General features: G+C 38.7%; 1 protein-coding gene across 1 annotated transcript in view; it reads left to right on the top strand.

Annotated features, from left to right (window-relative positions):
* LOC140241508 (cytosolic purine 5'-nucleotidase-like) overlaps positions 1-17091 on the top strand; it is a 34491-nt gene extending 17400 nt beyond the window's left edge. Inside the window, exons 4-15 of the mRNA XM_072321235.1 lie at positions 540-620; positions 1526-1676; positions 3166-3320; positions 4112-4191; positions 5713-5773; positions 7333-7374; positions 8081-8188; positions 10984-11221; positions 11831-11882; positions 14763-14881; positions 16142-16260; positions 16691-17091. Coding sequence (XP_072177336.1) covers positions 540-620; positions 1526-1676; positions 3166-3320; positions 4112-4191; positions 5713-5773; positions 7333-7374; positions 8081-8188; positions 10984-11221; positions 11831-11882; positions 14763-14881; positions 16142-16260; positions 16691-16897 — 1413 coding nt within the window. The 3' untranslated portion in view covers positions 16898-17091. The remainder of the gene's footprint in view (positions 1-539; positions 621-1525; positions 1677-3165; positions 3321-4111; positions 4192-5712; positions 5774-7332; positions 7375-8080; positions 8189-10983; positions 11222-11830; positions 11883-14762; positions 14882-16141; positions 16261-16690) is intronic.
* The last annotated feature ends 7554 nt before the right edge of the window (positions 17092-24645 follow it).

Below are 24645 nucleotides of genomic sequence, written 5' to 3'. Positions count from 1 at the left end.
ACTGCACATGGCCTCAACAATCATGTACCGGTAATTCTTCAATTATTAGGCTATAGCTCTGGCTGTCAGTGGTGCAGTAGCATGCAGTCATATTGGACATTATGCATCTTCCAGCAATTCTTTACCCCTGCATTCTGATGGAGGCTTGAGTGGCAGTGCTGCTTCAAAGTATTTTACAAAGTCTGGTGCATGAATTATTTAACGAGCGTGGAACATCATGTGTAGTAGGTCCATGGTGAAACCGAAAACTGTACAAGAACCTTCTTTTTTTTTCCATTTTCTTTTTCTTTTTCTTTTGTTTTGCAGATAATCAGGTCTTCTGTGCTCCCATATTGAAGTTAATGCATTACATTCACATATTATATACAGATCCAGTGCTGTGTGTGTATGATAGATTTTAAAAAATGATCTGTGTCTACAACTGGAACATTATTGCACTTTTCCACTAATTGTCATTCTGTTTTGCCTGTATTTTGCCTTTGAATTTAAAACTGAATAATTGATATCCAGTAACACTTTTCCTTTTTCCTATTCAACAGGACCTGTTCAACTTCGAGTACGACCCGTCCTTTCCCATTCGAGGTCTCGTGTTTGACAAAGTCTTTGGCAATTTACTCAAGGTAGGAACAGATATCCCTTTGTTTCTATTGTTAGAAATCTCTCTGCTTGTTGTAGCTCTGTGCTGTGAAAATTCTTGTCCTAAAACTTCCCATGAGTAGTGTTTGAAGAATAAATGTGTATACTGAATGTCATGTATTTTGTTCATCATGATGTTCTTTTGAATTCAGGAAACATGTAGAAGGGTTTATACAAAGACTTCTTCACATGAGACCATTACATCTAGCTGTAAATTGTCATTTCTGGATTTACTCCTGTAAAGATAAATGCCTCAGTGGGAACCAAACAAAACTATACTTTTAGATTTGTAGCAATCAAATCAAGTTTCCATTGGTTTCTTAAGTATGTTCTCCTTACCTCCTGGTGGTATAGTTTTCATTCTATGTTCCTTTTGATATACTTAAATAACTTCAAGCCATTAAGTTTCTTAAAAATAGATGTTTGCAAAGCTATGCGAAAAAATTCTTGTGTGTGGACAGACAAAATCACAAACACTCAGGCTTGTGATGCAATAATATATCCATCTTTATTCTTTTGAAACCTGTGGGATGATTTGCCTTGTGCAGTGGGTGTGAGTAGAGCATAAAACAATGTCCTTGATGCCTTTAATCCCCATCATACAACTTGCCACTCTAGGCACTGGGTGAGTGTGCCTAAGGTCATGCTTTGGTCTTAATTTATATGTGCACAGTTTGGAGATATAGTGTGTGATGCATGTTGTTGAGTTAGTCTTTTTAGGCGTGTGCGGACGGACATGCGAAAACTGCAGGGAATAGAATTGATTTTTACATTGCGATCCAAAAACCAATAACTCTTGTCTGTAAGTGAACCTAAACATGCCTAAAGAGTGAAACTATACCCTCTGCAATCCCATTACACGGTGATTTATTTGCATCCTTTCAAACAGATTGACACCTATGGCAACATCCTGGTCTGCGTGCATGGATTCAAATTTCTGAACTCACTTGAGATCGGTGAGCTCTACCCCAACAAGTTTATTGCCCTGAGGACCGAACAGGAGCGTATCTACGTCCTCAACACACTCTTTAATCTGCCAGGTGAGGAAGACTTCTGAGTGATGGATACTGTAAAAACAAAAATTTTCGCATTCATTTAACTCCCTAAGATTTCACAAGGAACTGGAAAGTAAAATGCATGTGAACGTTTTTGTCTACACAGTGCACTGAATGCCAGTCACCAATTTGTGAAAGTTTCATAGTGTGAATGTTTCTGGTTTTAGAGCATATAGAAACAGCAGTACAGCACCCAATACAGAGTGTTGTTGTTGTTGTTGTTGTTGTTGTTGTTGTTGTTGTTGTTGTTGTTGTTCATTTCCATCTGTGAAGATGGCTGGATAGCCCACATTCAGCTACACTAAGCTGGTCTTCCATGGGGTCCAGTTGGATGTGGGGTAGGACCACTTCACCGGGTTAGACACCCTGCTCTTTGCGATGAATGAATGAAGCGGGATCTTTTACGTGCATGAACTGTGACTCTCTCATACACGGGACCTTCATTTTATGTCCTATCCGAGGGACAGAGTGTTTTGCCTCTTGCTAGAGGGGACGGTATGTTTACACACAACATTGCTCAGTCCAGACTCGGGTTCGAACCCGGGCCGCGTGATCATGAGGCAGACGCGCTACCGACTGAGCCAACTCACCGCCCTTCTACCTGCTCCTGTGTAGCAAAATGATTTTCTCCAGAGGGATCACAGAGTACTTGCTTGTATGTCATATGGAATCAATGTTTCCTATGAAAGAGATGTTGCCTAACTCTTTCAGTGCTAGGGACTTTGGACAGTTTGTAAAATGCTAATGGTTTTCTTGCCACTCAGTGCTCGAAGCACACACAGGGTTAAAGGTAAAACATATTTCTGGTACGCCTGCAGAATTGTCAAATTTTGCTCCAAAATGTATACATATGCCTAAGAAATGCGTTGAATAATGCTGTAATAACAAGATATTTGTTGGGGTAACAATAAAAATGCAAAATATTAACCATTAACCAAAAAGGTTTCCCGGAATCGCAATCTCAGAACGGAGTCCGGGTAACTCGGACTCAGGGACAACTTGGCCTCGCTTTGACGGCAGGGTTGAGTTGTCCCTCTGGATTGTACAGTGTTGTACTATGGGAGTGCTTCGCATTCTGGCTGGTCGCAGTTGTGGGCCGAGTTGATTCAACGCGCGCATCAAAGAACCTCTTTGGTGTGCACCTATGTATAAGCTATGGCAATCTTCAACTGCGTGTAAATTGTGTGAAATTGGGCCGAGATGTCCCCGAGACCGAGTTAGCCTTGGTCCTGCTGGAATGAAAGTCGGTATACCAACTTTATTTCTGATCTCAAAATGCTCCAAAATAGCTCATCATCCCGGCAAATCACGTCAGCCAGGTAAGTTTCTTGGTAGACTCTTTCAATATATTGCAAGCAAATATGAAATGGTGCAAGACTGGTTCTTGAACCCTTACCAAAACTATGTTTTCACTGTAATTAATGCCTGTTCTTTTTCCTCTTCCCTCTTCTCCCTGTGATATGTCGGACCTCAGAGACCTACCTCATAGCCTGCCTGGTGAACTACTTCTCCACCCAGGCAGAGTTTGTGGAGACATCTAACAGGGGTGTACAGAAAGGGGACCTGTTTATGTCATGGGAGAGCATCTTCTCTGACGTCAGGAATGCTGTTGACTGGGTGCACATGAAGGTGAGGCATTGGGGTTCAGTTGTGACTTAACCCTTTCTTCACCATGGACTTTGGACAGTGTGTACAACACCATGGGTTTTTCATGGCTGCTCTGTTGCTGAACATTACCTGCAGAAGGGCACAGACAAAGTTGTTCTCGGTGCAGAGTCATCACTTATGTCCTTTTGGCTCTCAGCTGTGGACATTGGACTTCCCTTTGTCGCATTTGAGTGACATTGAGGAAATATATGAGACTTATCCATTTGTTTTCTGCTTTTATATATTTTCCAACTATTATCTTTATCTTTTATCTTTTTGAGCACATGCACAGATGTAATAAGAATGTATAGCTCTATTTTTTAAAGTCTCTTTGCTATACATTTTTGCAATGCATTTTGTGCCTGTTTTCGTATGCATTTTATCTGCACACGAAAATAATTTCATCTATGTTTTTCACCTGAATCTTTTTAATCGACCACTAAATTGATATAAAATCATACAAAGTGCTAAGGGCTAAGCCCCAGCTACTCACATGTGCATTTCTTCTACAACAATCACACTTCTAGCTGTCCTGTGATCTGTTTTTAACTTGTAACAATTCCAAGTTTCTGGTTCGCCTCAAAATCTTAAGTGGGAAAAGTGAGTCAATCTGTTCTGGCAAAGCACTCAAAGTGGAATCTTATTTCCATAATCCATTCCTGATGTTTTGTTTTGTGTGCCATATGTTTTACAGTGAACACTTTCCGTGGGACATTTGTTTTATCATTCTTTGTACTGACTTGTGAGTTTTCCTCTTTCCCCCATTCTATCAGGGATCCATGAAAGACAAGACAGTGGAGAACCCAGAAGAATACATCATCAAAGATCCAAGGTTACCTGTTCTCCTGCAAAGGTGATGGACTTTTCCTCAAAACTTTCCCATATTGCTCCCAACAATATAGTAATGAAGTCTTCCAAAGTGTCAGGGGGGTGCATCTCTGGAACGCCTCTAAGGTTCGATGCAGACGCCTGAGACAGCGAACCAATGGAAAGAGGTTTTTTTCTTTTTTTGCGAACTTTTGACTTGAAGTTTCCTGGCATTAAGCACAGCTTTCTGCAGGCGGGAGTGCCTTGGTCATCACACATGCATGCATTCTGTAAGCGTGTCTTTCAAACATACCTGTGGCAAAGGGGCACTACTGAGCCAGCCGTTTTGAATGTGCTCTCACCAAGTACATGTGTCCTTCTGCCGTGGGGGACAAACAGCCAAAGCATGGGTTAACTGCAAGTCCACCTGGGTTTATTTTGTCTTTCATTCTTGCTGTGTTTAGCTAATGATGCAGGTGAACAGCAGAACTTCAGGGTTTGGGCCACTGGAGTATATATGGTATAATTGAATAGTGTGTACTGTAGAAGCTGTTATTTTCATGAATGAGGAGGTCACAGACATTTTCACGAGATGTTTTCTTCACGATTTTGACATCGAGGCTATCGTTAATGCACTGATGCCTGTCCTTTTGCAATATTTTCACGTTGTTAATTTCGCAGCCCAACTGTGATTTACGATATTAAAAAAAGTTCAGCCCTTGTGAAAATAACAGCTTTTACTGTAATTTGTATGTGACCTGCATTATAGGAAGGGGAGTCAAGCTGTGAAATTATGCTACTGGACTGAATGAAATTAAATGAGATGGGAAAGCATGTCTCGGTCTGTAACATTTATTGATATCGAGTACATGAGTGTTCATCTCAAGATTACACAAACTAGCAACTCTGAACACAGATTTAAAAAAAAAAAAATATATATATATATATATATATATATATATATATCTCAACATATTTACATTGTTTCCCTTGAGAGAAGGGTGGAAGGGCAAGATGCTATCCTAACTGTTGATGGTCGTAGACTGCAGTGAAATCATTATGAATAGGAGATCAAACTAATTTTGTACAAAATTTTGGGTTTGTATGGTTATAGCGTACCTGCATGCCAGGTTTGCTATGAGAACTTGGCTCTAATCCTGCAGGGATTTACTTCCATGAATGAGTAGTCTAGTGTCCAGATTGCAGGCCTTTGCGAGACAAAAGTGAAGGATATGAATTTATAGAAAAAAAAAATGTTGTGCAGAAAACTGACTCTTACATCAGTGTACAGTCAGTGAATCATGAATGACCACACCCAGAATGTAAGTTTTCTCAACTAGGTCTCTCTCTTGAGAAAAAGAAAAGGAAAGAATCAAGTTCTTTCCTATGATTAGCTCGGTGTCTTTCAAAGCAATTGATGCCGATTGATGGTTTTCAGTTCATCGCAAACCCCTTCTTGTACAGTGGGTCACATCAGGAAACCAACGGAAGAGTTTCTGATGCAATATGAATTTCATAATTGACGTCATTGAAGGAAATGTCTCTTTTTTATCTCCATGTTTGTCAGGATGAGGGACAATGGCAAGCGAGTGTTCCTCGTTACCAACAGTGACTACAAGTACACAAAGGTAGTATGCCGAATTCACTCTCCATTTAAGCATATCATCCCTGGGATGACAAGCCCTTGTACCAGTATCCCAATTGGCGTGTGTTGAAACAGTTTTGGATGTAACTGATTGACAAATTGCCCTACATCGACGTAAATAAGCACTGTGCTTATTTACGTCGATGTAGGGCAATTTGTCAATCAGTTGCAATGAAAACATCTCGACGGAAGAATTTCATCAATTTGAATAATAAAGCAGTACCCGCTGCATGCTATAAGGATTAGAACCAACACTTGCTGTTGGGCGAAAGCTCGGTGGTCTAGTGGAGATGACGCCTGTCCGGTGATCAGGAGGTCGTAGGTTCGAATCGTGCTCGAGTATGTACGCCCATGAATTTTTTATCATGGCTACTGCTAAAATACTGATCAATTCAGTGCTTATTTACGTCGATGTAGGGCAATTTATCAATCAGTTGCAATGAAAACATCTCGACGGAAGAATTTCATCAATTTGAATTTTGGATGTCAAAGACACTGATTTTAGTTTTAAGACAGTACAACTATTGATGTGATCCATAACAATGTTTCTTCATTATTTGACATCTACATTGATGCTACCTTATTTTCTAAAAATGTTGAGAATATGAAAGATTTTTTTTTCACTCTCCTGAAAATTCATAACTTTTAAGGTACACGGTCTTGTCACCCAGGGTGAAATAAGTTGTTTTCCTTTCAAACATTATAATGTTTCAGTGACTACTGTGTATGCAATATATTTAGCGAGTCTGTTTTTTTTTTTTTTTTGTTAAGCAGGACTTCCCAACAATTTTGCAAGTGATTACATTGGAGTCCAGTAATGAACAGAAAAATGTGTATGCATGCACGTCACATTCATGTCAGGATCAGAGTTGATATTTTTGCATGTTTGTGAATTTGTGAATAGCACCTAACTTATGAAATTCTGGAAAACAAAAACCTTGCAAAAAATACAGGGTAAGCAGTAACTTACCCAGAATATGGACAACTTTTTGCATGACACAAAAGGATCAAGTAAATGAGAGAGAGAATATGTAGACATTGATGACAGTATACAGCATGAGTTGATGTTGGCAGGCATGGAATTTCCTTTGGCTGAACTCATGATTAAATGATAATTTATTAAACTGCAACCTTCGTGGTTTCCTATTTTAAGTGCATAACCCCCATTAATCTCTCTCTTCCAGTATTTGAAATAGACATTAAGTATTTCCTTTTTGTTTGTTGTTTTATAGAAAGAAAGAAGAGAGAGAAAAATGGGGCCCTATACAAATAATTTGACCCAAATTCAGTTGCCAATTGGCATAGACATAGACATCAGTACAGTTCATATTATCACACCAGTCAATGTGTGGCTGTGTTTCTTATTGTTGTTGTTATTGTTGGGTTTTTTCCATGTCTGCATACCCCAGACTTTAAATGATTGGAAGCTGGCTTTATGTGACAAGATGTTTTATTCAAGTTGTCTGTAATTAATGAGGAAGTAACACTTCAAATCTTGTCTGTCTACGATGATCAAATTTGTTTCTATATTTTTGTCCACAGAAAGTCATGAAGTACTTGTTTGACTTCCCACATGGTCCAACGGTAAGCACATAGTCAGACACATTTTCTAATTAAAAATGTTGACGTATTACATATTCTACGGCTTGATGTCCTCATTTTGATTTGATAGCTTGTGTTAGGGTGGTTATCATCTGATCAGATCAGAATCTTGCCTTTATCTTTACTGTCATCACATCAAAAATTAGAGTCATTGTCTACTGAAATGAAATTTGCTTATCAACTTCCACTTATATTTTTCACCACCGGGTTACTATCAATGAGTCATATAAGATCTAGGCCTTGTCTCATTCGTCTGACTTTGATAACGAATCCTGTACTCTGTTTTAAAAAGATATATATTATTTTCTACCATTTTCAAATGCTACTTGACACTATCTCCATGACATTGCACAGGAGACTGTCCCTTTCAAAAGAGCTGTTAGGATTGCATAGGTGTCTAGCCGTATTGCTCATTACCATACGTAAAACATATCACAATCAACCATATTGGGCTGTTCATTTTGCCAAAATTATCCTTTTAATGAGAATCCATCTCGCATCATCACATGAGTCTGATGACAAAGTATTATTTGAACAACAAAACTGTCTTGTATTCTGAAATCATGCTAATTCCCCCCCCCCCCAAAAAAAGGGAATTGTTTCATAATTGCATCACCAGTATACATCTAGAATGACGATGAACCCAAACTGATGTTTAATCTTGGATATGTATTTGTCCCTCCCATAGCCTGGTTCACCACACAAGAAGTGGTACGAGTACTTCGATGTCTGCATTGTGGATGCCAGGAAACCCAGCTTCTTTGGTAATGGCACTATTCTCAGGCAGGTGGACTTGGTAAGTACCATTCTCCTCTAACTCTGGCCCTGCTCAAGTGTATGTTTCATTCAACTGCCAGGTTGTTTCTAATAAAAGAGCACAAATAATAGCCATTTATTATCTCTCATCAATCCCCTGGGGTGAAATGTGTCATCAGAGTTGATGTGTTATTATCAATTTTCAATTAACAAAGTAAAGCTCAATCAAACTCATAATGTGATTGGCCTTGCAGGTGAACCTTCCCTTGTGGTAATAGAAGTTTATGAACCAGCAAGCTCTCAAAACTCAGAGTTCCTTTAATTCCTTTAATAAATTACGAAACTTATTTTATTTTAATTTCAAGTATTTCAAGTAATTTACAGTGTGCTCGTCATGCAGTATCAAAAATATGAAGAAAAAAAGTTCACGAAGATAATATCTATCCCTCCTTCTCCCCCCCCCCCCCCCCCCACGCACATATATATTTTTTTTTGGGGGGGGGGGGAGCGGGAGAAAGAATTAGATTTAATATTGTAAAAAGCTGATACACGGATAATGATCATGTTGTATTATCCAGAGAAACACTATTTACAATGTATCATTCAAAGCACACCATTTCACCATCATTTAGTGTTTTGACCTTAAGTAGGCTTCTCCCCTGTCATAACAACTGTGTGTTGGGGTAATTTATCAAATGTTATTATCAAAATGACTTGGACATTAGAAATGAGTGTATGGAATGTATGAAGAGTTAAAGGTCCAGTAGCATGTGGATACCATAGAGTGGGAAGGATGGCCCAGCTTGGCTATATTATAGAATCCACAAAACGAGTTGTTATCTCACCTGAGCCGAAGGCTCAAGTGAGCTATTGCGATCGCCCCCAAAATTAAGGAATCTTAAAAAATCTTCTTCTCTGGAACCAGAAGGGATAGCGCTAAGTTAATACTATGAATAAGTACATTGATGACTGTAGTTTCAAGTTTGTTCATGGCGGAATCAGGGGTGCCCCCCTTGGGACCCAGGGGAGGGGAGTGGGGAGTGGTCATAATGGGGCCCAAATTGTACATTTTCATATTTTTCTTGAAAATGCCATTATGAATTTTCACCAAAGTTGGCAGGTAGCATCTTTAGGGGGATAAAATCTCAATTCCATCAAATGGGCACCATGCCCCACCTGGGGGCCTCAGGGGGCCTAAATTTGGACCGAACACCCCCCCATCCCACCCCCTTCCTGTAAGGAATCTTTACAGTTTTTCTCTGGAACCAGAAGTGATTGAGCTAAGTTGATACAATGAGTCAGTATATTGATGACTGTTGTCTCAAGTTTGTTCATGGGAAAATCAGGGGTGCCCAACCCCCCCCCCCCCCCTCCACCCCCTTGGGACCCAAGGAAGCTTGATGAAATGGGGGGGGGGGGGTCCAAATGCGGGCCCAAATTTTTATCTTGCTGAAAGCAACATAATGGATTTTCACCAAACTTGGCAAGTAGCATTCCCATGGGGATAAGATTTCAAAGTGTTTGAATGGGCACCATGCTTTCCCTGGGGGCCCCAGGGGGTCCAAACCTCCTAAATTAATGAATATTTGATAATATTTTTCTCTAGTTCTAATCAAAAGTGATAGGGCTTTAAGTCTTTTTTTTTCCCCCAAGAACTGCATAATCCAACATTCTATAACGTACAGTGTACTTGGTAGGTATTTTTACCAGTGTGATGGAATATATGTAAATGGACACCATGCCCCCACTCTCAAAGCTACCCCCTCCATAAGTTTCCAATGTTCTCAAGTAAGAGTCTGCAAGAATGCATGGAAGGTGAACTTGCGATACTCAGGTGAGCGCGTGACCCCCGGGTCTCTTGTGTTCAACTTTATCACTAATCTCTATGTAAGTACACACACAGCTGAAGACTCTTGACTGGAGTCAATCGTTATTGATTAGCATACTCTTTGATACACATATTCACTGTTGGGCAAAATTGAAGGACAAGTTCACCTTCATTTTGATTATTATAATATGTGTACTTGCTGTACTTTGTTTAGTGTTATGTTACTTGTCCTTCAGTTATGTATACATATTTATTTTCCTTTACATGTGACATTTTTAATGGAGACTGTTGCAAAGATTTTTATGCCGTAGTGCATGACAATAAACAATCTGAATCTGAGTCTGAATAAACATAAGGATTGAGAGAATGCAGCAATATAAGTACAACACATCAGTGAAAGTTTGAGGAAAATTGGACAATCGATGCAAAAGTTATGAATTTTTAAAATTTTTGTGTTGGAACCGCTGGATGAGGAGACTACTACAGCTTGTGAGTCATATGCGTACAACAGGATAAAGAAAATGTAAAGAAAATTCAACATAGTTTCACTTTTTTCGCATAATAAAAGACCACTTGACTTGCCTCTTTCTAAAGGCAGGGGGAATAATATTACCCATAACATATGTCGGTAACGAGTCAAGGGAATGTGTACTTTTTTTCGAAAGATGAAATTTTGTGAAATTCTCTTTATATTTTCCTTATATTGTTGTACACATGTGACATCTACGTCATTCATACACTGCAGTAGTCTTCTCATCCAGCGGTTACTGCACAAAAACTTCAAAAATTCCTAACTTTTCAATGGACTGTCCGATTTTCCTCAAACTTTTAATGATGTGTTCTACTAATATTGCTACATTCTCTCAATCCTTATGTTTATGAAGGTGAACTTGTCCTTTAAGTAGTTTTCAAACATATCTCGATAGGCAGTGAATGAAGATCGATCTAGTCGTGTCTGCCCTTGCTACCAGGACTTTAATTTGCATGACAAAATATGTCATTTACAGGACACAGGCAGTCTGAAGATCGGCAGCCACGTGGGACCGTTCCAGAAGGGCCAGGTCTACTCCGGTGGCTCCTGCGACGTCATCTGCGACATGCTGGGTGCCCGGGGCAACGATGTCCTCTACATTGGTGATCACATCTTTGGAGACATCCTCAAGTCGAAGAAAGAGAGGGGCTGGAGGACCTTCCTGGTGGTTCCAGAAGTGGCTCAAGAACTCTCAGTCTGGACAGAGAAGAGAAGTAAGTCAAGGATGTTGTGGGGAAAAAAAAAATAACTCTTATGTTTTAACCCTTTATATGTCAGTGAGTCAAATGTACACAAATTTGGCACACATATTTATGGACGGGGAATTAATGTGGCACGCATAGAGTTAATGGTCTAGAATGTAGGTTAAATAGTTTTTCCATACCCCCAGTGACATCAAATCATTTTCTTTCAAGTACATGTACACCACATGTACCTTGTGTTTGTTATAATTATGTGTCCAATGCTGTTTAAGCTCTAATTTTGTCTTTTTTTCTTTCCTCCTTTGTTTTGTTGTGCTTTCTATGCTTACTAGGCAAAATATAAAAGCTGATAAGATACTTGGAATTGAAATAAAGTGAGCACAGTAAGACTACATCACCTATATCAGTACCATTCATGCTCAATTCAAAATTTTTGAAAAATTTTACGAGGTACATGTATGTGTTCATAGTGCAAGAGCACCAAACAAGAGAAGAGTTAATGCAAGTCACTGGATAGTAGTCTTGGCAGCTAATAGGTTAGATGATGACTATCTTGTAACAATGTGTTACCTTATGACTATGATTGATGATTTGTTTTGTCTGCTTATTCCTATTTTATAGCTTTGTTTGAGAAACTGGAGGATCTTGATGTTGCCTTGGCAGAGGAATACAAGTAAGTCCATGGGATGAGTGATAACTTTGGTCATACATGACATTTCTCTATCTACTGGATATACAAATGTGTGCATCATATTTGGATTGTAATATACAATATGTATGAGCATTGCTGATAATCCTGTCAATCTATGAAATGTAGGGGATCAACCCAGAACAGAGTGCAACTGTAACAGTTTAAGGTGCATTGGCTACCAAAACAGCAGACTAAAAGTTGATAATGACCCACGAAACAGAGTTGCATGGAGAACAGGCATTTGACACTCTAGCAGCCCACTGACTACCCCAGAATCTGGGACACCCACAGCAGATGTGAACTAAAAGACCAGGATCAAGTCAAGTAGACAAGGGTTTTATTTTCATGAATTAAAATTGGTCACCATTTAACTACTTAATCCATTGTCTCAGGATCTAAACCTTGAAGTTGCGTTTGATGTTTACTTTCGAGTCTCCAGGGTCAAGAAGCATTGTCATGATGTTATTACAGTAGTATCTTGCAAATATCATCTCATGCATAATTTGTATAGACGTGCATAAAATAAAGTAATGTATTATAGCTGAGGGTTCTTATGAATAGACATACATTTCTTATTCTTTCTCCACAGCAATATCATATTTTTTTGTGACACATGATCTGTGTAGACCTCAGCCTATATATCAGTAGGTATAGTCTTGAAGTGGTTGATTTACAGTAGGCATGTATGAAAAATATTTGCCAAAAACCCAGATCAAAGTCCATGTAATGTACTGTAGTTGAGAAGACATCAAATGCACTTTGTTCCTCCCAATTCAAAAATATAGGTACTGTATAGGCCTATTAGTGCTGGGCTGATGATAATGATACTTGAAGGGCACTCTAGAAAAACAATGCCCACCCTGAAGAGACTGCCTTGTAGGTACCCTGAGATGTAGATACCAAGTTTTTTTATTATTATTATTACTATTATTATTATTCATTAGTTAGTTTGTTAGTCTTCAGCTAAGGCCAAAAAAAAAAAAATTGTTGCATTGGCGTAACATGAGATTTTCAAATAGGGTCGGTTGGGCGGATTTTTTTTTTTTTTTTTTTTGCTACCTGGGGCCGTATTCTGAGAGCTTATTAAGTGTCTGATTAGCACTTAATTACCGAATTGGTATTCTGAGAGCATGATTAAATAGGGGGTATATTAACTACCATAGCAACAAGCGTTTTGGCGGGAAAGACTTACGTGTGCACCTCTGAGAGGACTTAATCACAGAGTTAATTACGAATCGGTATTCTGAGGGTGTAATTAAGTATGAAAGTTAATGGAAAACTTAATGATACCAAAGAGTGTCATTAACTACTCCGATATCACGCATTACATCGTGTTTTCTCTGCCACAATGATGCTTACCGTCTTCAGTAACCGAGGAGCGGTTGAATTTTTTTGTAATGGTATCCGTAGAATTCAGAGAAAAAAAGAAATATAGCCGATCTTCGAGGAATTTTGTCATTTTATGTGAGCAAAGAGGATTAGATCTTCGCATGCGTTGGTGAGGGGTTGTAATCAAATACCGGAGTGTGCGCACAGAGCTCTTGGGTTGTAATTACAGGGGGCGTGGCGGAGCGCGCATTGAGGGCATATTTGCGCGTGTAATCAACATTTTGGCTTTTAACAACGCGTCTGATTGGATGGAATAACAATTAGATGGGAGGGACCTAAGACAATTACAGGGGACTTAATCATACCTTAATTACGTCCTCAGAATACCGATTTTGCCCATGATTAAGGGCCTATTAACTTCACGACTTAATCACGAAGTTAATTACAGACTTAATTACGACCTCAGAATACCACCCCTGCATTTTACGTGTAAAGCTCGTGCTCAGCTCAGTAAACAGTTACAACTGCTACACCATATGTGCTGTGTTCATCTATTCTACAAATCATTTATGAGGCCGATATTACTGGAATTATACCCCTTCACAGAATTTAAAGATGTTGAAATCCCTATCCTGAATGTTTTCACTTCATATTTTACCATTTTGACTTAGATAAGATAGATGCAAATTGACCCATATGTACGATCTTTTCATCGCACACGGCGATCTCTATTACAGTCCCACATATACAGATTCGTGTAAGTTCTCCACACAAAAAAACCTACGACAAAACTGTGCACAATACATCGCAGTCTGAATGCTACGTATACACTGAATAAATCTTGTTAGAGTACGTGTCCGTGTTGGAAACAGTGATGACATACTGATCAAGGAAGGCTTATGCGAGGCGCGAGATCTCTCCCTCGTACATCCGATATCCCCAGAGCCGTTTCCACTTCCGGGTTTGTGCGATCGCGATCGCAATCAACAAGATATTTGATATCGATAGCAAAAAAAATAATAAAAAAACATGGGGTCGGCGGAATTTTTAGGGTCGGGCGGGTTACGCCAATGCACCAATTTTTTTTTTTTTTGCCTAACTGTCATGATTATTTTTTTTTTATCCATGTGTGTTTGTATATGTTACTCCTTTTTCAATTAATGTCTTTATTGTAGCCATTCATTAGCATCTTGTTGATTGCTGTATATGCCAATTATTTTGTGGGGTTTGTATTTTTGCAAAATAACAAGTTGGATGCTATTTGCAAATTTAACAACTTAAGAAAATATTAACTCTGATCTAGACATGAATGTGATGTGCAAGTATTTATTCATTACTGTACTCCATGGTCAAGTCTGGATTCGAAGAAATTAGACTAGTTAAAGGTATGGCATATACAATGTGTTTAAACTTTCGTTTGTATATTCTTCACTGTTTAAATTACACATGCAATTCAGTCTTGTGGCTGCAAGACTTGGATATTTCATTAAAACACCCTGTATCTCTCTACCTGTCTTTCTGTTTGGAATCCAGGAATTTAGACAGCGGTACAGACAAGATCCCAGACATCAGTCAAGTGAGGAAGGCCATTCAATCCATCACCCATGAGATGGACATGTGCCACGGGAAGCTTGGAAGCCTCTTCCGTAGTGGTGAGAGCAAACAGACATAACATTGGAGTACCCAAAAGACCCGGTAGCGTGGGGATTCCAGGGTACAAACCACATACAAAACGACAAACCGACTACACAAACTAACTATGCAAACCGCATACAGAGAAGTTTATAATTGATCGCAAAATACTATCAATGATACATGGCAGTCACGATCAGACATACCCTACATGTACATGATACAAAATTACTACACTGGTCGGCGCGCCCCCTTGGCTAACAACTCATATTTCGTTTACCTACTTACAAAAACGTAACTATTTCACCAACTATGCATACAAACATATATGGCATGTATATATCGTAAGACAGTATTGACAATTACAGCAGGCATAATGATCACGTTTTACCTTAATCTTATAAAGATTCTTCATATATTCAGTTCTGGGTTTAGGGACGTATTATGTACAAAATAAAGCATGTATATATCGTAAGACAGTATTGACAATTACAGCAGGCATAATGATCACGTTTTACCTTAATCTTATAAAGATTCTTCATATATTCAGTTCTGGGTTTAGGGACGTATTATGTACAAAATAAAGCATATCTGGTTAGTACCTCAGGTGTTCGTAATACATGTACAAATGATTCAAGTAATCTGGGGCGAGGCCGTTTAAAACTTTGTACATAATGCAAACTGATATCTAACTCTTTGGGACACTAGACTGCCAATTTGTTGTTTGTCAGTAGAGGGCGCTTCTCAAAGAAATGATGAAAACTCTCATTCCATGTTGTTAGGTGTGTGTTTGTATGGGGGGGGGGGGGTAGGTATTATGAAATGTATTTGAAGTTACATTCAGAGTTTGCATTGCAGTTCTTTGGGATATAAAAAGCTGCTGATTGAAAACAAGCATTAAATTACATTCATAATTTTTTAAGAAGTATTTGTCATGCAATGAATTCCATTTTACAACAGTACTTATTGCTTTGATTTGTTGTCATAGTGTTTAGTGTTTGCTGTAAGATTTTATATGACCAAAAGTCATGTCTCTTTCCACACAAATAAAATGGAGAGAAACATAACAACACATGATAATTTAAGAACACTGGAAGATAAATTTTCAAGGAATTTGAACTCAATAAAAAATAGATATTTCTCTCAAGGAGTTGATTGTTCAGTCGTACATACTTTTCATGTAGATTTTGTGTTCCGATGTGAACAGGACTAGTGGATTGCCCATCTTCAAGATTTTACATATGTCTGAACTAGTCCCTCCTCCTACCCCATTATTCTAGGCTCCAGACAGACATTGTTTGCCAGCCAGGTCCTTCGTTACGCTGATCTCTACTCCTCCACATTCCTCAACTTGCTACACTATCCTTTCAGTTATCTCTTCAGGGCCCCTCACCAATTGGTAAGTCTCATTCACATTTTCCTTCAGTTCCAAAGTAACCTGTGCATACTCCTTGAAACTTAAAGTCTATAAGTCTGTGATTGAAGAGTTAAAGAATTCTGAGTTCATACATATTTTGCTGTCTTTGAACACACAATTTTCTCCTTTTTTATGCCTGTTTGTTTTGTATAGCATCATTCTTCTCTTTCTTCATTATTTTCTTTGTTTCCTTTTTCATATTATTCTTCTCATTCTTATCATTACCATCATTATAGTCAGCAGCATCATCATCATTGTGATGCTTACTCTTCTATATACATGGATAACAAAGAATATGAGTTTAAAGCAGTAAACTGCAGGTTCATTTCTTTCTTGGTTTTTTTTTTTTTGTATGATGAAACATCCTGTTTTGCTGCCTCTAAAGTAAAGCATTATCGACTCATCCTTACAGATGCCCCACGAGGCTACTGTCGATCACCATGACCATTTCGAGGAGGAGCCCCAGGCCATGATGTCGCCAGCGTTGTCGCGGAAACGCGCAGCCAGCGACGTCACGGGCACCAGCTCCGCCCGCCTGTCCAACGGGGAGCAGAAGAGCAAGACGTTCTCCTCGCCAAAGCCGCCTGGAATCACCCACGGGCACGACGAGGACGACTAGACGCCGGCCAGCATCATCTTGAAGCTGGAAAGATCTTGGGGAAAATGGGACGGAAATTACTTGTCTTCCTCACTGTCATTTTATTGTTGCCAATTTGTTTGGATCAAGTCTTGTTTAAATCCCCTGTACATTGTAAGTCTGCGCCAAATGTTACGTTTATTAAGTGGCCAAGATACTTTGTTCACCATATTGCTGCCTGATATTTATTTTTTCTTCTTCTTTTTTTTTTTTTGTTTGTTTGAAGTCTTAACCATTGTGCCAATGAATACATGCATCACATAACTTGGGAGTTATTTATACCATTATGCTAGAAGGCCAACAGGGATATGTTGTTGTTGTTTTTTCACCAAACATCATTTTAGTAAATATAAAGTCCTTGACATACTCTAATCTAAACAGTAGCACATTGTGATACATACTAGTACTATACCAAGGTGCACATTTTGGGCAATTTATTTGAGAGCTGATTTTTTTGCACTTTTTTCAGTCTCATAGAGATGGGGCATTCGACGATAGATCAAGTGTCACTCTTATGTGATTAATGGTAAACTGTAAGGGGATACAGTGCATCATGTCATTGATGCTCATCTAGAAAGAGTAGAAGAACAATGTGTTGGAATTTCCTACAACTTGTGGTCCAATTAGTGTAAGTACCTGAGCTGCTTTGACAGTACCAGAAGGGGGTTTCCTTTTTTGATGCCATCTGACAAGTGTATAAAGTTGAAGAATCTGCACAATATTAAAAGCTTGTATCAAGCCTGCAATGAAATGTGCAAGGGGTTTTGGATTTGCACGGTAAAGAGAGGGGATAAAATCAAACAGTACTGCCATCAGAACTACACTGATTGCTTTCATCAGGTTTTGAAGTATAGTTTCTCACTTCCTTTTTCTAAGTGTGAACATCAATGAGTTTTGCCTAATGCTTGGAATGTGTTAGCAGCATAAATTGTGATTTATGTCCTACGGCCGGCCAAAATGCTGAGTTAATGCATTGTGAGATTGGTAGATTCTGTATGAATTTAAAGGAGACTGCTAAAAATGCCCTTCAGACCACCATCTTGAAATACCTCTCTCAGTGCATGTAGACTCTTTGCCAATGGTAATGATGGAGTTAAAGCTTGTGGCATGATATGCTTCAAGTGACGGCATTTGAATGGATTTCAGACAGGGGTTATGAATACACCTACAAAACCCAGCCTTGGTGACATATATTGGAGAAGATCCCACAAAACCTGGCTGTTGCAGTATGTGCAGGAATATTTTAGTTACATTGTGGAACCTTGTTTTAACTCTTTATGTGCCATATGGTGTAAAACCCCCATGTGACACATTATTCTGAGACAGCAATGTAGTCCTGCCTTGGGAAAACATTCTGTATGTCAAATCTATGAACTTTTACATACTTTTCGTACCCTCGCAATGACGTTATGAGCAAACGTGAAGAGAAAATGCCAAGCTTTGCTTTGATGTAAATTGTATAGCAAATCTATGATTGTTTTTCTTTCAAATGACCAGTAGCTACATGTACATGATTGGTAGAGGCATTACTTTTGCACGCATAACAGTGACAGAAGGTTAGAATTAAGTCGCAAATCCAGTAAGGAACACTGCTTGATATTCAATCACCACATAAAATGCAAGCTACGTATGACAGGAATGGAACAGCGTGAAACACTTTCATTGTACTGTGGCATTTGGCGATTTATTGATCGATTTGGACGGGTTTGTATGTTTGAGCAGAATATGCGAAGTTGGCACGCCGTCGACCGAGTCGGGTGTGCGAACGGGGCACATAAAGAGTTAAAGAGGTCAGGTATAACTAAACCCTTATATAACAAGGTGATTTTGCAGACTGTCCCAACTCTTTATATTTCTTTGTTTTTATACCCTGATATAGTGAATAACTTGAATATAACAAGGTATTTGTCATGGTTTGGGTAGTCATTCCCCAGTGATGACATTTTTTGGTGATGGTAGTACTCCAGCTTTGTATAGTCAACAGGTTTATAATTGTTTTAATGGATGTCCAGTTTGGTGTCAAGCAGGTGTGTATGGGAAGACTTGTATGTGTGCCTTTTACCGACTGGCTGATAAGATATGAGCCCTCTGGTGTTTTCGATGTCTTAACCCTTTCTTTGCCAGGTGCTGCAATCCTCATAGACTTTGTACATGGTTTACCAGGTTTCTGAAGGGTAAGGGATTAAAGAGCTATGAGTCATGTTGTGGTATGATTTCCTTTGTCATGCTGTCACAATAGGGAGCTGTAGATTTTCGCAACGTGGAAAGAGGAAAAGAAAAAACCTGTTCTGTGCATGCGCAAAATCGCTTATCAAAATCAATCTTGCACCATCTCGAGTTTTCACTACACTTTATACTGGGCCATATTTGTGTCTGCTCTATTCATGACACAGATAGCTTCTTCATACAATGATCACATAGGGGCGCCGTTTTACTTTTTATATGGTGCATCTTATAATCTAAAGCTACTTCGCAACACGATGCAGGGAGAGAGGAGAGCGTCCAATGCAATCGTCGTCTAAACATCTGCTTCGCAAATCTAAAGCTCCCTAATGATGGCGCAGTGGAACCTCGTTATAAAGAGGGTGTACATAGGGGGATGCCTGATATAACAACTTGAAGGTACATTGTAATTTGCAGGCCCTGTTGCTTGTATGTATGTTCTTTTGCATTTATCCCATCTATGAAAAGATGCCTGATATGATTAGGAAGTTTCAGTGGTCCTAAGCAACTTCTTGTAAGGAGGTTCCCCTGTGTCTGTATACAATATGATATATAGAACGTATGTGCACTTTTACGTTGTGAATATAACCCAGTACAAAGTGTGAGTGTAATTAGACGACTGCCTTGGACAGGAATGTTTGTAAAGCACTGTAGATTTCTTTTGATCACGCCGAACTGTCGGGCAGTCATCATCAAGTTGTACAAAGTCATTGTGGATTCTGAGGGACAGAATTATCGACAGTTTCCGTGACAATCATCCTGAAATGCAGTATATATGGGGCATTTCATCTAGAATTGTGTGAGAGGCAGAAGGGCATTAATCTTGTATATAGTCGATGGAGTTAATGCCCTTCTGTATCTCAACAAAAGGTTATATTAAACCGTTGTGAGAACGGTATGATTGGTCATGGATACCTGTGGGTATATCACACTTCAGGATTACTCTGGAGTTTCCTAGTTTTGTGTCAACATGAAATTTATGGAGAGCGGAGTATGCTAAAGTAACTTGGTCTCTTGAGATTTTTGTTGCTTTGTGTTGACAGTTTTAATTCGACATCTGTGCCACATATTATTATTTTGATGTGTGCATAGTTAATGCACATTGGAATGCTGTGTTATTGGACAAGTCAGTTAAGAAAGCTTTATTTCACTGTCACCAAAGTGAAGCAATTCTCTTTTCAGTAAGTGCAAAAAAGTTAAGCTGTGCCAATCAACTGATAAATCATTATAGTATATCACCCAGTGTAATATATTGCCCTCAACATATATGTGTGTGTACAATCTTATCATACAAGAATCATAATCAAAATCTGAAATGTAATAGAGTAGCAATCATCCATCCATAAAGATCAATTGCAAGGTACATTTGTAAAAAGTCTTCTTTTTGGGGGGCTTGATTTTGTACATAGTGTCAATTAAGCTACTTTAAGGTGTTTTTGTCAGGTTGTGCTCATTGGAAACAAATTATAGATCTGCCCGATAATGTCAAAAAAAAGGGGGGGTTTTCATTGTCAGCCATCATGATAGCAGAGTGTCTGTGATCCCTTCATGACAAACAGTTGTGGTTTGTATTGATTTCTTTTTGTATTCGTTGCTGCTGTAAAAACACTGGATATCAACTTAATTATAATTGCAGGTAAACATTTGACTGTATAGATGTAAGGTTTCCCATCAGACAGCAGCCCTGTTTGAGTTGAAGAATTCTTTATCGATCAGAATCAGACAGAACTCATCGTTTGTGTGAGTTGAAGAATTCTTTATCGATCAGAATCAGACAGAACTCATCGTTTGTGTGAGTTGAAGAATTCTTTATCGATCAGAATCACTCAGCATGCGTTGTGTTTGTTCAGAGATTGATTTCTGGAGTGCAACTACAGAATTTTCTAGGATGTTGACAAGTTTCTGATTTTCTTCCTTGGTGAAGACATAGATATCACTGACATTTTAAATAATCTTATCTTCTGTGCGTGCAAAGATGATTGTGATGTTATTGTAGGTAAACATCATGCTTCAATTCTTGCTTCAAGCTTGAGATGTATTTGCATAGGTGTGATGTTACTTAAGCTGCAACACAAGACTTGTTGCATGGCAACCAGATGTGTTTGTGTACAATGCACCGTCATGTGAGGGCAGGCATATTGTTCTCTCCTTTGCAATACCTCAAGTAAGAAAAAGAAAACAAAAAAAAAGAATTGTCAAATAGAGAGGCAGAATGAAGAAAAAGGTAGTTTGATTTTGATTTGGAGTGCGTTAGTGTGATTGAAGCTCTGAAAAACTTGATCACCACTCTGTTTTTATTCCTTTCTCTTTGGTCGCTAAAATCGAGGAACAATGAATCAGTCATCCGTGGTAGCAAATTTTCACACGCCAGTTACGTTGGATTATGTCTGGCCGTCAACTCTTTGTGACACGTGCGATGGAGTTTCACCGATGGCCGACTATGAATACAGACGTGAACAATGTGTGCACTTCAAGAAAAGTAAATCCATTTTCTTGCTGGGAGTTGGGAAATATGCAGTGCGGAAAAGGCAGCTGCCCTAAATACGCTCTTTTGTCCTCAAAAGTCAGATGGAAGTTAAAGTAATTAAGGTTGTACAGAACTTTATTTTTAGGAAATACATGCCATTGTTAGAAACCTAGAACACAGACATGCCTTATATCTTCAAGGTCTTGATTTAAATATAATTATTCCCACATAGCTCTTATCTTTATCAAATGTCAGTGTATTCCTTTTCTTTCTTTTTCATGTTATTCAACTAAATTTGTGAAAATATTGAGGTATCATAGAATTTAGGTAGTCATGCTGAGCCAGAACGGTAGTAATGCGGGATATTGTGAGTAATCCAGAGTCCACTGTCATAGCTTTGATATTTGCTGAACTTTCAGAAAGAAATCCAATCTTTTTGCTTCCTCTTTGAAGTTTTATATCACATTCATTTTTTGTTTGGTTTTTGTTTTTTGTTTTTTGTTTTTTGTTTTTAACAAAGGAAGGATGACATAATTAGTGCTTCCCCCTTCTCTACTGCAGAATCCTCCATAGCACTTAAAGTTAAGCAGAACATAAAGAGTTCAGAGAAAATTCAATTTTATTAGTTGTGTTTTGTCATCACAGATGATGCAATCTTCCAGATTTGATATAAGTTTTGTTAATAACAATATGTAATGTGGACAGATGGGTTGCTATAGGTTACTCGTATTCCAGTTACTCTGTGAACACAAGAGTGATCGGATCTTATCAGCATAAAATATTTCTCTGAAGAATGATGCACAAGTGAACAGATTTTTTTTTTTTTCAAGTTCTAAGTCTTGACCGGAAAAAAAAAAATCATAGTAATACAGGCATATGTTTCATATTAATGCTTGGACATGCATCATTGACTCATCGTTTTTGGAGACACTGAAATATAGCTCTATCATGAATTTCTGTGAATTTTTGCTGTGTTATAATGCTTCAGATTTATTGAATCTTCAGTGTTTTGTGAAACGGATGTGTTATGACAATCCTAAAACTAGTTGGAGTAATCAGAAACAGGTGTTACCTACTGAAATTTCCTTTACTGCCGTGGAAAAATTGACATGATGTATTCACAGATGAAATGCACAGATGTTACCCGACATTTGATTTCACTGTTCTACCAGCTAAATTACGTCAATCTTAATTGGATTGTTATCTGTCATTATTGCCGTACACAATTTTCTGCCTGTTAGCTGAAATACCACGTGGCATTCAACTCTGTTGCAATATTGTATATTACATTGATTTGCATAATGAGTTATGCATGATTTGTGATGTACATTTAGAGAAGAGCTTAGGTGAAGTGCGTCAGATTTGTGCAAAGTGTCTGCAGGCAAACAGGTTTTGGTTTGTCAACATATTGTACTGATGACAGGTGCATTCTGTATATTTTCTGCCAATAAGAGACATTTTTTACAGTACTGTAAATTCGCGGCATTAAATTTTTGCGAATTGGAGCCAGTGGCCTTTTTCACGGCATGAAATTTTCGCAAATTGCCAGTGGCATTCAATGCATATAGTGTAGACAAGAACTTCCGCGTGCATTGAAATTTTGCGAATCTTGGCTCTCGCGAAATTCGCAAAATTTAAATGCATGCGACCATTCCTTGTTTTACAGTGATTGCTAGATTATGGCAGGAAAAAAAAAATGCTATGGCTACCACAACAGGTGCAGTTTATGTAAACAGGTTGTGTAGTAAAACAGTAATTGTTTGACAAGCAGCAGTTGATGAAAATCTGGGCAATTCATGAGCAATGAAATAACAGCTTTATGCAACTCATCTCAGCAGTGATTGGGAAAATTGTGGCAAGGTATACTGTGTATTATAGACAGATTTAGCAGATGTCTTTGTTTTTGTTTTTTTCTTCTCCACATGGTATGGATATTTATTTGTATATATTGATGGACACAGACAGAGGTATTTCGGCACAAGTTTTATTTTTGTATAAAACATTCAAACTCCTGTTTTATTTGTTTTGCATGTAAACGTTTCTGCACGACCTCATCATTACTTCTGTCTCCTGTACAGATGAGAAGGATTCAAAGGGTCACTTTTTTGTTTTTAACTGCATCCGTGTGAGACATATCAGGTACGACTCTGTGGACATGATAAATCTCCTAGAGTAACACAAAGAGGATGATTTTTTTTTTTCAAAGCCCTGTAGCACCGGCATCATTCATTTCTACCCCTATTGACATTAGTTTCTAGGGTTGTGCTGAAGTGTAACTAAACCTACTTTGGGTGTGGCTAATACTGTGCATTGTTTGCTTCTTGTCACAGTCCTGTGGACTTGAGTGAACATAGAGATTATCTTTTCATGCAGTTAATGTAGTCAATGGTAGATGTTGCGAAGTGTAGAATATCAAAGTGTGATATCATAGCCATTCATTGCCATGGAAACAGGTCGTAAACAAACACCACCTTGCCCAAATATCCATAAACACTGTTGTTGCTAATGATGCCAACACCTTGTTCCATCCCGAGTGATAGAATGGATAGTGAGAATCCTGCGATCTCATTGGTTGAGAACTGTATGTGGATGTTCTACTGGCCACACGCTGCCTTGCAGTCGCAAACATGTTATCGCGCACTTGTAGCAGGAGTACGCACACTTGTAGCAAAGGTTCGTGCACTAAAGGTGCGATCACACATCCCCGGTTTAGATGGCGGTTCATGGCGGTTCTCAAACCGCCGTGAACCGTGTCCCAATGATGGCGGAAAACAGTTTGACTACGTTCTCAACAGGTTTTGAGCACGGAGCAAACGCGGATTGACGCGGTAGTAACACGTATCGTCCCGGAAGGTGGAGGAGTCCATACCAAGCCCATGTGGTTGGATGCAATCAGAGCCCTTTCACTTGTCCTCAATGGGTTTCAACAAGGAGCGTTTTGCTTTGTTAGGTAAACACAATTTTAAAGAAATTATGAAACGTTGTAATCCCCTGTGTTTTACAGATTGATATAAGTGATGCAACAAGCGATTATCTTCAA

The sequence above is a fragment of the Diadema setosum genome, chromosome 18 (assembly GCF_964275005.1).
Source record: "Diadema setosum chromosome 18, eeDiaSeto1, whole genome shotgun sequence".
In the NCBI taxonomy this organism is placed as follows: domain Eukaryota; kingdom Metazoa; phylum Echinodermata; class Echinoidea; order Diadematoida; family Diadematidae; genus Diadema; species Diadema setosum.
Note: the sequence above shows the minus strand (reverse complement) of the source record. Positions and strands in the feature narration are given on the sequence as shown.